General features: G+C 45.8%; 1 protein-coding gene across 2 annotated transcripts in view; it reads right to left on the minus strand.

Annotated features, from left to right (window-relative positions):
- Window positions 1-16,634, minus strand: part of JOSD1 (Josephin domain containing 1) — a 41,492-nt gene that overhangs the window by 11,433 nt on the left and 13,425 nt on the right. The window contains exons 4-5 of one of the 2 annotated variants that reach the window (XM_069737022.1): window positions 5,469-5,663; window positions 2,801-5,396 (exon numbers count right to left, since the gene is read on the minus strand). In XM_069737022.1, coding sequence (XP_069593123.1) covers window positions 5,219-5,396; window positions 5,469-5,663 — 373 coding nt within the window. In that variant the 3' untranslated portion in view covers window positions 2,801-5,218. Of the gene's footprint in view, window positions 1-2,800; window positions 5,397-5,468; window positions 5,664-16,634 lie in introns of those variants that run through there. The other variant, XM_069737023.1, reaches the window with a different exon arrangement.

The raw sequence follows: 16,634 nt of genomic DNA on the forward strand, positions 1-16,634 counted from the left end.
CGCCGTCACTCTCACGGATTCTGCAGAAGCATCTGCTAAAAAGCCTGTTGCTTTCTGGAAGATAGGCAAGGAGGCCAGAATATCTTCTCTCGGAGTACCTGAGGACAAGTGCTCCTCTAGCTGCCCCAGCCAGCGATGCATCGATCTAGCCACGCAAGTGGATACTGAATTGATGTTCAGTAAAGATGCTGACGTTTCCCACGACTTCCTTAGTAGTCCGTCCATCTTCCGTTCCAGAGGGTCTCTCAGTTGGGAGGCATCCTCGAATGGTAGCGTGGTCTTTTTGGCTACTCTGGCAATCTGGACGTCCACTTTTGGGACTTCTGACCAGCATGACGCTGTCTCGGCATCCACAGGAAATCTGTCTTTAATTTCCGCTGGAGTAGTCAGCTTCTTTTCTGGGGATTCCCACTCGTCCAGAACTAAATCTCGGATGTTTTGGTGAATAGGAAACACCTGACGCTTCCTAGAACGAAGTCCTCCAAACATCTCTTCTTGCACTGACTGGGCCGTCTTCTCTTCCTCAACCTCCATAGTTTTCCTTACAGCCGTAAGGAGTTCTTCTATATCCGATGAAGAGAAGTAGTATCTCTCTTGCTGGACAGTTTCAGAGTCCAGGGATAATTCACCCTCCTCTGGGGGTTCGTCCGACGTCTCTCCCTGAGAGTCCTCCTGCTCTTCCTCCTGTGGATTAAGTTTCCTTTTCTTAGCCTCAGGAGGGGCACTAGGAGATGGTGTAGGCTGGGAAAGAGTGGCCAGAGATGTTTTAATCTCCTGCTGGATTAAGGTTTTAATCTCCTCTATCAGGGATGGCCGTTCCTCGCTGATAATTTTGTCTGTGCATTCTTTGCACAATGATTTCTTGTATGAAGAGGACAGCTTCTTCATACAAACTGCGCATTTGCGGGTAGTTTTTGTTTTGCTTCCTGATGTGGGTTCCTTGTCCCCCTAAAAAGAAAGGGGAGAAGGAATCATAAGACTACAACCCACATCAGGGAATGGACACCCGGGGCCAGACTACTCACTGGGGCCGGGATGGTGCTGTGTTCTGCAGGTGCAGAGCGCGAGGAAGCAGACATCTCCATAGTCTTCACCACACAGTGGTCCTACCTGCGATGTCTTCCTGTCCAGGGCCTGAATATATAGGCGACCGGACGCAGCACCTGTCCTCCTGGATGAGGACCTCCTCCTCCGGTGTCCGGAAGTACGTGGGGGGAGAACGCCGACGTCTTCCATGCTATCTCCTAGCGTTCCTGGCTGGAACGCACGAGGAACTTCCTGATTCAGAGAAGCCGGCCGGCGTCTGACGTCATATCCGGCCGCCGGCTTCAGACCGGAAGTACCCACACACGCGCGCGCGGTGCGGAGGAGGAGAAGGGCTGGAGAGCTCAGAGAGGCCTCCAGCCGAAGAACGCCCCAGACCTTACCCGCAGGCGCGGAATGGCGGCGGAGAAGAGTCCCGAGTCGGAGGAGACGGGAGCAGCGACAGGGAATGGACGCAAGTCTGATCCCAGCTGCCCGGCCAGATTATCTGTATTCCCCCCCGGTGACCGCTGCCGGCACAGTGCACCTGGGATGACCTCTTCATCCCTAGTAGGGACAGGAAAGAACACTGAGGGGAGGATGAGGGAGGGGTTATTTAACCTCTTGTCAATTTCCTGTCCCTATTAGGAAAGGGGTAACATCCTCCAGGTGTGCTGTCGTGGGGGGTTACTATAGAAAAAAAAACAAACAAAAAAAAAAAACAAAAACATTATATTCTCACCTTCCGAAGTCCGCCGCAGCCTTTCCCACTCTCGCTCCGGTCCCAAGAAAGCATTGCGGCAATGACTCAATATCACTTAGCGATCTCGCGAGATGATGACGTAGAGGTCACGCGAGACCGCTACATGATCACGGGTTATTGCCAAAAGGCATTACTGGGAACGGAGCGTCGCGAGGAGCATCGGTAAAGGCCTCAGCTGGATCCAAGGGCCGAAGGAAGGTGAGTATATAACAATTAAAATAAAAAATAGTTTTGTTTTTTTAACAGGGATATGGTGCCCACATTGCTATATACGGCGTGGGCTGTGCTATAGACGGCGTGGGCTGTGCTATAGACGGCGTGGGCTGTGCTATAGACGGCGTGGGCTGTGCTATATACTACGTGGCTAGGATATACACTACGTGGGCTGTGTTATATACTACATGGCTGTGCATTCTAGAATACCCGATGCGTTCGTATCGGGCCACCATCTAGTGTTCATAATAATGACGAGTACATTTAGAGAGCACAGCTTTTGCCTTATATAAGATTAGAAAGAGTGACTTGCGTCTAACCAGCAGTGACTCAACTGCTGGGGAACGATTATGTGGCATTTCCACAAGTCGCCAATCTCCCCCAGCGGACAAGCAATCTATCTCCTGTGCATGTTCACATTTTATATAGGCCCCATGCTTAATAGCAATCCCTTTGTCCACACTCTTGTGCCTCCCATACAATACAATGGTCTGTTTCCTCAATAGATTTAACAGCAAAGTATGTGTCAAGACAGAGACTTCTGTAGGTCCGACTTCACGATAGTGTCATCGGAAAGAGACACATTCAAGCGCCGGTGGCTGGTACAGGTTTTTCACGTACGTGTTTTATATGGACGTGTGAAGGAGGCCCGATTATGGGAGAAGTCCGTCAGACATTATATGTCTCACACTGGTAACACCTAATTTAATGTAAAATAATCTCTGGAGGCAGATTCTCGGGGAGATCAGTGTCCGGTCCATAGATCTTATCAGCTCATTTACATTTTTACATATAAAAAGAAAAACCCATGGATTTCTCTGGAATAAGACATCAGACTGCACATATCAAGTTAGAATTTTATTCAGGTTTTTATAGACTGTCTAGGAGGGTTAGGTTAATTCTACTAAGATTCCCATTAATGACTAGATATCATCTTTTTAAAAATGTACTTCGGTTACTCATATACCTGACTATAATTCTACAAAATCCAAGACTTTCTGCAAACATATTTCAAAGAATTGCTGCCATTTTGAAGGCAGAGGGCTGTCACACTAAATATTGACTTAAGATTTTTCTTCTTTATTTTTTCATTCATTTTGCATTCTGTTAATTGATAAAAATAAACCATCAACACTATTTTATAAAGCATTCTTACTTTGCAGCATTTTTTCCCCACACCTGCCTAAAACCTTTGCAAAACACAGTATATCTACATTCCTCCACATTGATATTGCAACACTAAGAAGGGAGAGTTGTGGAACTATGGAAGTCACAGGTTGGATAGGCAGGTTAATTATATGCAAATGATGAAAAAAAATATTCAAAACATATTGATTTATTCAGTATCAGGTATGAATGCCACGCACACTGGCATCTTCATCTGTCCTCGGCACTGCTCCGATTCGGCTTCTGCAGGTTGTGACCTAAAGGATTGCTCATATGTTTTCTAGGTGGCCTGGAAGTCATAACTCAAGGCAAGTATGAGAGCCAGAACGCGGCTCTCAAACTTACATTGGGGCTTGTGACTGTTACCTCTGACCTTCAGTCAGAAGTTGTGGTCACAAGATGGCGGATCAGGACCAGAACGGCACGGATAACAGTGGCTGGTAAATATATATTACTAGGGTCAGGGAAATTACATTAGTTGCACCACTCCAGTGGTGAAATTAAAAAATTGCTTAAGTGGCGCATTAATTGTTGACTGAATAAAGTTTTGCCATGTTGAATGCACTTGCGTAAATCATCAAGATCCGAGGTTGGCAGCTCCCTATGCTTTTGGTGACCAATGACATCACAGATGTGCACGATAGAAGACATGTCCAGAGACGCTGCAGGCTATGGTACCACCTTTAGCCCACACAGGCTGCTCACAACACGAGCAACATACAGTCTGGCGTTGTATTAAATAACGGCTCCTGGGACACTTTGGAGAAATGGTGGCACCAATGGTCCCACAGCCAAATCAATGTAATGCAGAGTTATTGTACCTGGAGTGAAGACTAGAGGGGTTTGGCTACCGTACATTATGCTATCTGTCATGCAAGTAACAGTCCCAGAATTATTGTTTCACCATTAAAACACGCCAAGGCGTCTAAGGCATCTCAGTGCACTCCAAAGACATACTGATAGGGAAATTAGATTGTGAGCCCCAATGGGGACAGTGATGATAATGTCTGTAAAGCGCTGTGGAATTAATAGCGCTACATAAGTGAGTAACATAAATAAAAGGTACCGTATTTCTGCACGTGACACTTGATACTGAGTAAATCAAAACACTTTGAAAAATGTTGTTCCCATTTTCAATCGTTTGCATATCATTAACATTAGAAATGAGCGAATCATTTTGAATGGAGTTCTACAAATAAATCGGCATGCGTCAAAATTTGGACTTTTGGAAATTGGCTTCTACAAGGACTAGCAAAATGGTGGCCGTGAGGTGACTTTTTTTCTGAACCATATTGGGCCATCACCTTACCACTCACCTCTCCAGACCCTCTGCTACTCAACGCTATCCGTCTGGTCCTCACCACATCTTCTGATCCCTGTTGCTCACAATGGAATCCTCAAAGATCACGAACGCAGAGTTAACTTCCTGCTCGCTTGCGCAGAACCCTCCCGAATGCCTTAATGGGCAAACACTAGCAGAAACAAAGACCCCTCCTCAAAGTGAACCAAGGACTTGATTATGCAAATATTTTGCTCAGAAGTGTATGCCACAGTAAATATGGCGCTGGTATGGTATATGGAGATTTATAGGGGCATTTATGGGAAAAGCCACTGAGCTGGGGAAGTGGACAACCTCTTTGATAGGCACCACCTGCTGTTCAGAACCACACTGTGCACACCAATCCAGTTTTACCTTTCACTAGAGCTTGCGCAATGGGTTTTCAGAAGTAGATAACTGTAGATATTTTTGGTATAGCACAAATGAGGTCCCCTGAAAATTCGATTTAGAGGCTGCCCACTCCAACTTTCCAGGAAAAAGATAGACATGCATATTTTGTTACTTCTATCTGCAAGTAAAGAGAATGCACTACTAGGTTTCACCTGGAAATGGCGCATGACATTCTTGTGATCCACAGGATCACAGGCCAAAGTACTTTACGGACATTATCCAGAACATTCCAGCCACAGATTATCTTCCTCTAAGGCTATGTTTCCATTGTACAAAAACGGTGGATTTTCCGCTGCATATTGGGATGCGGAAAACCTGCTGCTTCACAGCGCCACCAAGATATATCTGCTGCTTACATTGACCCAAGCTCCGGATTTAGGTGAGAATTTAACTTTTTGCAATGCAAATAGTGAAATGTCTGTCTCTCCGCTGCGCCATCTCATTGCGAGGTTGTCTGCAGTGGAAATGCTACCTGGGACCGTAGGCCAATAGTCATCCTTGCTGGAAAAAAAAAACCTCCTCAGATTCTGCTGGGAAGCCATGGTTTCACAGATGACTAATTATCCAGCTTACCTTAGGTCATCGTCATTGCCAATCCTCACAGGCCTCTTTAATTTGGAATCTAGGTTGAAGTAAGTGCCACCGACCTCACGCACACATATCCAATGCTGCCTCTTAAGGGGCAGCTTCAGGGGTCCCCAAGAGAGACTGGATGGAAGATTCATAATGAATCCAGTAACATTAGAGAGTGAAATCAAGCCAACATCCCTACGGAGAGAATGAGAAACAATATTAGGAAAGAAAAAACAACAACACAACCCATAACATATATTTGAATCCATGGTGCTGTACACGGAGTATCAACGGTGCTATATAAAATAATAGTAATAATAATAATCCGACATCCGGAAGGAGATGCAGAAATTTTATTAGGAAAAAAAAACCTAAATTCTTGTGTTCAGCATACTTAGGGCACATCCTGATCCGCCTTACATTGGTAAATTCCATCATAAACACTTACACAATGACTCAGAAAATGAAATCATAGATACACGGGATACGGGAAAATCAGGAAAATCCCTTATAATAATCGACAGTAGTGCTTTAGGAAATTAAGACAATGTCCGATTTATCTTACACCAGTCTGAAAGCCCACATACAGCTGGTGAAATAAGTTTTGGACTGGTCACCAATTTTCAAAGTAAATATATTTCTAAAGGTGCTGTTGACATGAAATTCTCACCAGATGTCATTAACAACCCATCCAATAAACACAGGCAAAGAAAGAAAACCATAGATGTTCTTAAAGTTATGTGTTGTCATAGATGTAAAGAATTTTTAGTTTAAATACGAAAATTTGGATAATAGTTTAGAGGTAATCATATAAAAACCCAACGTGAATTTTATTAAACCTCATATAAAATGCCACCAACCTGTGGCTACACCAAAAATCAACAAACAAACACACACCGTGAAAAAACTAGTGTGGGGAAAAAGACATTCCCTGCAAAATGTCTAGGCTGCGAGCTGCCTAACAGCAGGGGTTGCCGCCCTAGGGGGAACGCTGTGGCGCCCCCGCTCAACGATGGCTGACCCTGGGGTCCCTAGAAACACCCTAGTGTTCCCAATGGGCCCCTCTACCCACACATTGATGTACTAAAGGTACCCCTATCCACTATACATAAAGCAAACCTATAAATAGGGAGTCCTAAACCCCAAACCTGTGTAATAAAAACAATAGGAGGACATGTAATAGGCTGTTGACGGAGAAGGGATGCAGTTTGCACACTTATTCTGCGACTCTTATAACAACACGTCCCTTAAGGTACCTTCACACTTAACAACTGAACAACGATAACGATAGCGATCCGTGACGTTGCAGCGTCCTGGATAGCGATATCGTTGTGTTTGACACGTAGCAGCGATCAGGATCCTGCTGTGACATCGCTGGTCGGAGCTAGAAGGCCAGAACTTTATTTCGTCGCTGGACTCCCTGCAGACATCGCTGAATCGGCGTGTGACGCCGATTCAGCGATGTCTTCACTTGTAACCAGGGTAAACATCGGGTTACTAAGCGCAGGGCCGCGCTTAGTAACCCGATATTTACCCTGGTTACCTAAAAAAACAAACAAACATTACATACTTACATTCCGGTGTCTGTCGCGTTCCTCGCCGTCAGCTTCCCGCACTGACTGTGAGGGGCGGCCGGAAAGCAGAGCACAGCGGTGACGTAACCGCTGTGCTTGACGGCCGGCGCTCAGTCAGTGCGGGAAGCTGACGGCGAGGGACGCGACAGACACCGGAATGTAAGTATGTAATGTTTGTTTGTTTTTTTTAGGTAACCAGGGTAAATATCGGGTTACTAAGCGCGGCCCTGCGCTTAGTAACCCGATGTTTACCCTGGTTACCCGGGGACCTCGGCATCGTTGGTCGCTGGAGAGCTGTCTGTGTGACAGCTCTCCAGCGACCACACAGCGACGCTGCAGCGATCGACATCGTTGTCTATATCGCTGCAGCGTTGCTTAATGTGACGGTACCCTTAGTATATAATACTGCAATTCACCTCAACCTGCATTGTGGGGCACATTCACATGCATTGAAATCAATGTTATCTGTCAAACAGATCACAGCCGGTCTAGTGTTCAGATAAGCACCCCTTGGACCAAATTAAGTATCCCACACAGGCATGATGCCAGAAAACAAATACCATCCAGTGCTCATGTATATAATAGATCTATATCCCATACACCTCTGTCATATTCCATATGGAATGTATTACAAAGGTAAAGGCACATATGAGTAAAGTCGGTACTCATCGTCAGGTGAGGTGCCGTCCGCCTGCTGTCTTGTATAGCCTCACCCTTCCAATCCACACATGCAAAGGAAGCAAACCATAGATGTTCTTAAAGTTATGTGTTGTCATAGATGTAATTGTAAAATCTATAAAAGCCATCTCATAGTTATCATACATTAAATGGAGCAAAATTTAGCACTATATTAACCTCCATATGACCTCTGCAGCAGGAAGCCTCCCCCTGCTGCAAACAGGTAATTAAAGTTGGTTATTTGCTGGATCGCAGACCAGGCATGGCAGACAGGGAAATTAAAGAGACTATAGATTTATGGCTGGTGGAGACAACTTATCAACCATGGTCTTACTGTGACCTGAATGGCAAGCAAACTGATCGAGTACAGACTCCAGCATGAATATTGTGGTTTATATGAATGACATAGACATGATTGATATAAGAGACATATTTCAGGTTGGCGCCGTAACACTCATTAAAATGATACCTGGGTGATGAAATCCGCCTTGTGCTTGTTTAATCTTTATTTGTAGTTTTCGGTTAATGAGATTCTCGCTCTTCGGGGCGTCTATGTGGTGCTCTGCTTAGGTATTCATACTGATGGCTTATGGCAGGTCACTGATCCCTCACTTAGCTGCCCCCTATTTCACATACTGAATATATGGTTTTAAAAAACTAAATTTACACTCAGCCGCCGCTGTAGCATGACGGCATCTATAATATCGATTTAATTATTTTATTTTGAGATATAAGTAAATAAAAAAAACCTTAAAATGGTGCCAGCCACGCCTGCGCAGTTGCATCTATCGGGTCGACAAAAGCTGCTACCGTGCAGGATCGGCCGGCACAATTTTAATCAGTATAACGGAGCCAACCTGACACGGTCTGTAGGTTACTCAGCACAATCCTGCTGACAGGTTCTCTTTAATACTTCATACAAAAGCATGGTGATGGCAGCTTCTCCTATATGGAGAAACTACTCGCATGCATCGCTCAGGTGAGATTTTGGCCCTTTCTTTCACACAAACACTCTAAATAATAAATACATTCCATACATTTTCTATTGGATTCAGGTCAGGTGATTGGCTCGGCCATTCTACAGCTTTATTTTCTCTCTCTGAAACCAAGTGAGGGTTTTCATGACTGCGAGTTTGGGATTATTGTCATGCTGAAGTGTCCACCCTTGTTTCACCTTCATCATCCTGGTAGATGACAGATATTTACCAAGAATGTTGTGGTACATTTGTACATCCATCCTTCCATTACATGAAGCTTGCGGTGCTGTATGCTGTAAAACTGCCTCACACCATGATGTTCCCACTGTTAGTATGGTTTCTTTTGTTTTTTTTTTTATTGTGGGGGGAGGGGAGGTGACATGCAGTCCCTTTTGACCTCTAAACATGGTGTGTATTATGGCATCCATACAGTTCAAGTTTGGTCTCATCTGATCAGACTATATTCTCACAGTATATGACAGGCTTGTCTAAATGTTGTTGAACAAACTTTAAGGCTATGTGCGGATTAGGCTCAGGAATTTTTTGTGTGGATTCTGCGTCTCTTGGCAGAAAATGCAGGTGCGGATTTGTCACGTTTTCTGTGCGGATTTTTTGCGGTTTTTACCCCTGCGGATTTCTAATGGAATGGGTACAAAAACGCTGCAGATCTGCAAAAAAAGAAGTGACATGCTCCTTCTTTTAATCAGCAGTGTTTCCGCACGGAATTTTCCACACCATTAGCACAGCGAGTTTTCTCATTTACATTGTTCTGTAAATCACTTGTGGATCTGCAGCGTTTCTGCACGGTAAAAAATGCTGCAGATCCGCAGGAAATCCGCAACGTGTGCACATACCCTAAAAGCAGTTGAAATTTGAACTTTTTATTCAGCACTTGCGTGGCATACAGGCCATGAAGGTCGAGTGCATTACGTCTTGTTTCCTTTGAAACAATTGAGAGCGCAAAGATTGCAAATTAGGTTTATTAGCAAAATTTACAATGCGGGTTAACCAATTTTGTTTTTAACTCTATAGCAATTAAGAAATCATAAAATTACATTTTTGCATAATATTTACACAAAAAAAGTTGTAAATGTGCCTTACAGGTTATAATCAGAAGGGTAAGAAATCTAAATGTATAATAGTAACAGTTGGGCTACTTAAAAGCGAAAAAAAACAAAACCCTACGGAAGCAGTTTAACAAAGTAAAGCTATTCATGGGCACACAAAACCCTAGAAAAAACATTTACCTTTGCGAGCTGTACTTTGTTAAAGCCTTTAACCCCTTCACGACATGCGCCATACATGTACGGCGCATGTTGTGTCGCTCCCTTTGATGTGGGCTCTGGCGGTGAGCCCACATCTGTCCCGGCAGATATTAGGTGTTTTTAACAGCTGACATGTGCCCGGAACTGCCACGGGTGGAATCGCTATCCACCCGTGGCTGTTAACCCGTTAAATGCCACTGTCAAACAGACAGCGGCATTTAACGTGCGCTTCCAGCCATCATACCAGAAATCCGTCCAACGGTGACCCCATCACGTGATCGCGGGTCACTGATGGGTCGGCATGACAACCAGAGGTCTCCAGCAGACCTCCATAGTTGTCAATGCCGGATTACTATGAGTGCCACCTGGTGGTCGCCACTCATAGCAAGTCAGCAATTTTACTACATACAGGTGATCTGATCATCGCCTCTATGTAGCAGAGCTGATCGGGTTGTGGCAGCTTCTAGTCTCCTATGATTGTCGAAGCATACCAAAAGTTAAAAAAAAGCTCCCTAACAAAAAAAAATTTGGTTACAAAATTGTGCTGATGTAAAGTAGACATGTGGGAAATGTTACTTATTAAGTATTTTGTGTGACATATCCCTGTGATTTAAGGGCATAAAAATTCAAAGTTGGAAAATTGCGAAATTTTCAAAATTTTTCGCCAAATTTCCATTTTTTTCACAAGTAAACGCAGGTAATAGCAAAGAAATTTTACCACTATCATGAAGTACAATACGTCACGAGAAAACAATGTCAGAATCACCGGGATCCGTTGAAGCGTTCCAGAGTTATATCCTCATAAAGGGACAGTGGTCAGAATTGTAAAAATTGGCCCGGTCATTAACATGCAAACCACCCTTGGGGGTAAAGGGGTTAAATCACCCCCCTTTCAACCCAATCAAAATAAAACAAACAAAAAAACCATACACATATTTGGTATCGCCGCGTTCAGAATCGCCCGATCAATATATATATAAAAAAAAAAGTTAGCCTGATCGCTAAATGGTGTAACAAAGAAAAAAAAAAAAAACGCCAGAATTATGTTTTCTTGGTTGCCGCAACGTTGCACTAAAAATCAATAACGGGCGATCAAAAGATCGTATCTGCACCAAAATGATATAATTAAAAATGTAAATGTCAACTCTGCGCAAAAAATAAGCCCTCACCCAACCCGAAATCACGAAAAATGGTGACTCTACAAGTCTCGGAATATGACATTTTTGGGGGGGGGATTTTTTTTTCACCACTTAAATTAAAAGGAACCTAGACATGTTTGGTGGCTATGAACTCAATGACCTGGAGAATCATAATGGCAGATCAGTTTTATCTCTCATACTGCGCCTCAATCTTGTCATGTGCTCCCATCCTGCGCCCCCATCCTGTCATGTGCTACTCTCTTCCTGTGCTCGCATCCGGTCATGTGGTGCTCCCATCCTGCGCCCCCATCCTGTCATGTGCTGCTCCCATCCTGCGCCCCCATCCTGTCATGTGGTGCTCCCATCCTGCGCCCCCATCCTGTCATGTGGTGCTCCCATCCTGCGCCCCCATCCTGTCATGTGCTGCTCCCATCCTGCACCCCCATCCTGTCATGTGTTGCTCCCATCCTGCGCCCCCATTTTGTCATGTGCTGCTCCCAGGGCCATATTTAGAGTTTCTACTGCCCTAGGCACTTTTAGTACTGCCTCCCCCTTTGGTGAGTATGACACTATCAGCAGTGACTTTGGCAATAATCGCTGATGTGAAAGTAGCCTTTTGCAGCAGATCCAGCAGTTTTTCCACATCTGCCGCGCAACGGATCACTTATGGCAACACTGCGTTCGGCCTCATTCCATATGGGACTTGCGGACATGTGCGGCACTTGCGGTTTTGCCGCGATCCGGCAAATGCGGTACTTGCAGCAATGGAAAAAAACGCTACTAGCAGTGTTTTTTGTATCACCGCAAGTGCAAAACCGCAATTGCCGCACATGTCTGCAAGTAGCCATCACTACCTGTCCCTGCACCTTCCTAGCTCATCCCTAACCATCCCTCTCTGACCTAAAACTACACTATAAAGCTTTAGAAAAACAATTAACTGACATATTCCTATGATAATGAGGCTCCAGGCTACGGCGTAGACTGGGACGGGCAGTCTCCGGATCTCCATTCTCTCTGTGCACACCCTCAGTCCCTGCCTCACTGCCTGTGCACAGACATCCCTCCACTGGACCCGGTAATCACCGCTCGCAGTGGCATACCGGCCGAGGTGTATTTAGGTTTTCTGGCACCCGGGGCAAGAAATCATTTTCGCGTGCCTTCCCTCCGCCAATGACATATGCGATTTGCACACTCAGTCGTGTACCAACGAGCTCCTCTCCCTAATGCTCTCAATGTTCAGTGAAAAACAGAGAAGCAGGAAGAGAAGCTCATTGTCACAGGACCACAAGTATGAAAACCACATATGAGTGAAGTGTCCATGTGACGACTACTGGAACCTGCAGAGCTGAATCCTGACATCGCAGCTTCTGAATTCTCGCAACTAATGCATTGCACACTTTTAGGATTCTCCCTTGCCGGTGGACAGTAATGTCAGCACAAGCATGTGACTTGTATACTTCTGACCACATTCCGACTAGACGTGCCCGGCCTTACTCAGTTCATTTTCATTGACTGAGGCCACATATGTCTAGTCAATGTGATCGCATTAATGTAAATCGCCAGTATGAGAGAATCCTGACAGCGTGCAGGGCGCACTCTGAGAATTCAGAAGCCTGCAGTCACAAAGAATGACTGCAGACTCATCACAAACCTGGACATCCCCTTTAATGCTCCTAACATAAAAACATGAGAGTTAGTCAGTATCACAAATAACATTTACATCCAGGGACCTTATAGATGACGTAGTCTCTGGAGCCGTTCTCCTTTTCTTCATCTTGTTCAGACCCCATGATGAGTTTTCTCATCCACAGCCATTTCTGCAGACTTACATCTTCTCGGCTCTTTTGCGGAAAATCTCCACATGATGTCCTTAAAGATACAAGTGTCATTATAATGCTCCTGAATAAAAAATTGCCCCTCACTATATTGTCTGCACAAAGTATGACCCCCACACTGTCCCTCTTATGGTACATGCTCTTCACACCGACCTCTCCTTTCTATATACTGGTCCCGTCTTCACACTGTCCTCCTTTCTATATACCGGTCCCCTCTTCACACTGTCCTCTTACACTGTGTCACCCCTATAGGGCCTAGTATTTATACTCCATCTTCCCACCCTGCGTGCATAGCTTCCCCCATCCTCCCCCCCCTGCGTGCATGGCTTCCCCCATCCTCCCCCCCTGCGTGCATGGCTTCCCCCATCCTCCCCCCCCTGCGTGCATGGCTTCCCCCATCCTCCCCCCCTGCGTGCATGGCTTCCCCCATCCTCCCCCCCCTGCGTGCATGGCTTCCCCCATCCTCCCCCGTGCGTGCATGGCTTCCCCCATCCTCCCCCGTGCGTGCATGGCTTCCCCCATCCTCCCCCTGCGTGCATGGCTTCCCCCATCCTCCCCCGTGCGTGCATGGCTTTCCCCAGCCTCCCCCCCCCGCGTGCGTGCATGGCTTCCCCCATCCTCCCCCCCTGCGTGCGTGCATGGCTCCCCCATCCTCCCACCCTGCCTGCGTGCATGGCTCCCCCATCCTCCTCTGCGTGCATGGCTCCTGTCCTGTCATACTCACCTTTCTCTCACCGTGCGGCGCAAAACTTCCCGGCAACTCTGCAGCGTCTTCCTTCCTGTATGAGTGGTCACGTGGTACAACTCATTAAGGTGATGAATATGCGCATATTCATCACCTTAATGAGCGGCATCAATTGACCGCTGAAGACAGGACAAGCTGCCGGCGCTGAGACGAAGTTGCAGCCACCGCTGGAGGAAGGCGAGTATGACGTCTTCAAGGGGGGTGAAGGAGGGAGGGAGGGAGGAAGGAAGGGGGGGGGGGGGAAGAGGGAGGGAGGAAGGAGGGCGGGAACTTGACCCCGGACTTTTATTTAAAAAAAAAAAAAAACTTCCTCAAGTGCGTCCCCCCGCATCCTGCCGCCCTAGGCACGTGCCCTCAAGTGCCTAGTGGCAAATACGGCCCTGGCTGCTCCCATCCTGCGCCCCCATTCTGCAAAGTGCTGCACCCATCTTGCGCCCCCATACTGTAATGTACTGCTGCCATCCATATGCCCTCATTCTGTCACGTGCTGCTCCTATCCATATGCCCCGTATGCTGCTCCATAAAGGTTGATGGCCCCATAACATAATATGCCCCGTATGCTGCTGTGATTAAAAAAAAAAAAGTTACATACTCCCCTCTCGTCGATGGGCGCCGAGTGCCAGGGGCCTGAGCAGGTGGGGACACCGGCGCGCTATGGGGTTCAGGTGCTGAAGTCGCTGCTGGATCATGCCCCCGACACTTGCGATATTCACCTGTCCCCGATCCACCGCTGCTCTGTCTTCCGGGTCCTCTGGCTGAGACTGTTCAGTCAGAGGGCGTGCACTAACCACATCATCGCGCCCCCTGACATGAACGTCAGAGCCAGATGACGAGGAAGACAGAGCGTCGCGGGGACAGGTGAATATCTCCTGGCACATCTCTGCTTCTCCGTCGGAGATAGCGGTATGCGTTCAGTGTTTATGCATACCGCGAACTCTGTGGGGTCCAGACTGCGCAGGCGCTTGCGAAGTCTGTAAACGCTTTGGACAGAGTGATGCTCCCAGAGTTATGTGTATAATAAATATATATATATATATATAATTTTTTTTTTTTTTTTTTTTTTGTCAATTGTGGAGAACCATATACAAAAGTATATATAGAAAAAAAATCCAAGGAAGTGACATCATGATCATTAAGAAAGAAGCCATGCAAGAAAATACATTTAAAAAAAAATAAAAACAAGAAAACAATAAGTGAATAAATAAATCTTTTATACATAAAGAAGTAGACAATTATATAGTAGATGAGAAATTGTTGCATAAGGGTCACTTCCATCTTTCTGTCTGTCCTTCTGTCACGGATATTCATTGGTCGCGGCCTCTGTCTGTCAAGAAAATCCAAGTCGCTGATTGGTCACGTCAAAACAGCCACAACCAATCAGTGACGGGCACAGTCCGGAAGAAAATGGCCGCTCCTTACTTCCCACAGTCACTGCCCGGCGCCTGCATACTCCCGTCCAGCCACCGCTAACACAGGGTTAATGCCAGCGGTAACGGACCGCGTTATGCCGCGGGTAACGAACTCCGTTACCGCCGCTATTAACCCTGTGTGTCCCCAACTTTTTACTATTGATGCTGCCTATGCGGCATCACTAGTAAAAAAAATGTAATGTTAACAATAATAAAAAAAACAAAAAAAAACCTGCTATACTCGCCCTCCGTAGTTCGCCGAGCCGCTCGCGCCTGCCGCTATCTTCCGTTCCCAGCGATGCATTGCGAAATAACCCAGAAGACTTAGCGGTCTCGCAAGACCGCTAAGTCTTCTGGGTAATTTCGCAATGCATCCTGGGAACGGAAGATGGCACCAGCCGCGCCCCCATCGCCACAGTGCCGTTGGATCCCAGGGGTGAGTATGTATCTATTTTTTATTTTAATTTTTTTTTTTTTTTTTTTTTTTAAGAGGGATATGGTGCCCACACTGCTAAATACTGCGTGGGCTACAAGGCTGCTATATACAACGTGGGCAGTACTATATACTACGTGAGCAGTACAATATACTACATGGCTGCTATATACTACGTGGGCAGTACTATCCCCTTGAAAAAGCTGTATACCAAAGAGGCGAAACGTGCGTTGGGGCGTCTTTAAGATCCATCCCGGTATCATCAGCCCATCCAGCTCTGTTACCCTACCTTATAACCTTTTGGTAAGCGCTGCTCCAGTGTATTTACTAAGTCTATGTAGACTACTTGGTCGCTGCATGTGCTCATTATATGGAGAGTCAGTGTATTGCCTTGGAGTATTTTTCTATATTTATGGGGGGTTGATTGTGCCGGGGATCGTCCATACATCCTTTGTTTTTTAACTTTTGTACTGTTTGTCACCTGACGGATTTATTAATAAAGTATTTTGTTCTTAACCCTTTATACTCAGTTCTCCTCCGGTTCTCATGTATTTATGGAGTGGGTTAATATGTGGCTCCCTTTTGGAGAGGCATTTTGTAGCGTAATTTACACATGACATAGTCACTATGTGGGTATCCGGCATTCTGATGTTATACTACATGGCTGCTATATACTACGTGGGCAGTACTATATACTACATGGCTGCTATATACTACGTGGGCAGTACTATATACTACATGGCTGCTATATACTACGTGGGCAGTACTATATACTACATGGCTGCTATATACTACGTGGGCAGTACTATATACTACATGGCTGCTATATACTAAGTGGGCAGTACTATATACTACATGGCTGCTATATACTACGTGGACAGTACTATATACTACATGGCTGCTATATACTACGTGGACAGTACTATATACTACATGGCTGCTATATACTACGTGGACAGTACTGTATACTACATGGCTGCTACATACTACGTGGGCAGTACTATATACTACATGGCTGCTATATACTACGTGGGACTGGCCAATATGCTACGTGTCTGTGCTGTATACTACGTGGCTCTGTGCTGTACACTATGTGGCTGGGCAATATGCT

This window comes from Ranitomeya imitator, chromosome 8, assembly GCF_032444005.1.
Source record: "Ranitomeya imitator isolate aRanImi1 chromosome 8, aRanImi1.pri, whole genome shotgun sequence".
Classification (NCBI taxonomy): Eukaryota; Metazoa; Chordata; class Amphibia; order Anura; family Dendrobatidae; genus Ranitomeya; species Ranitomeya imitator.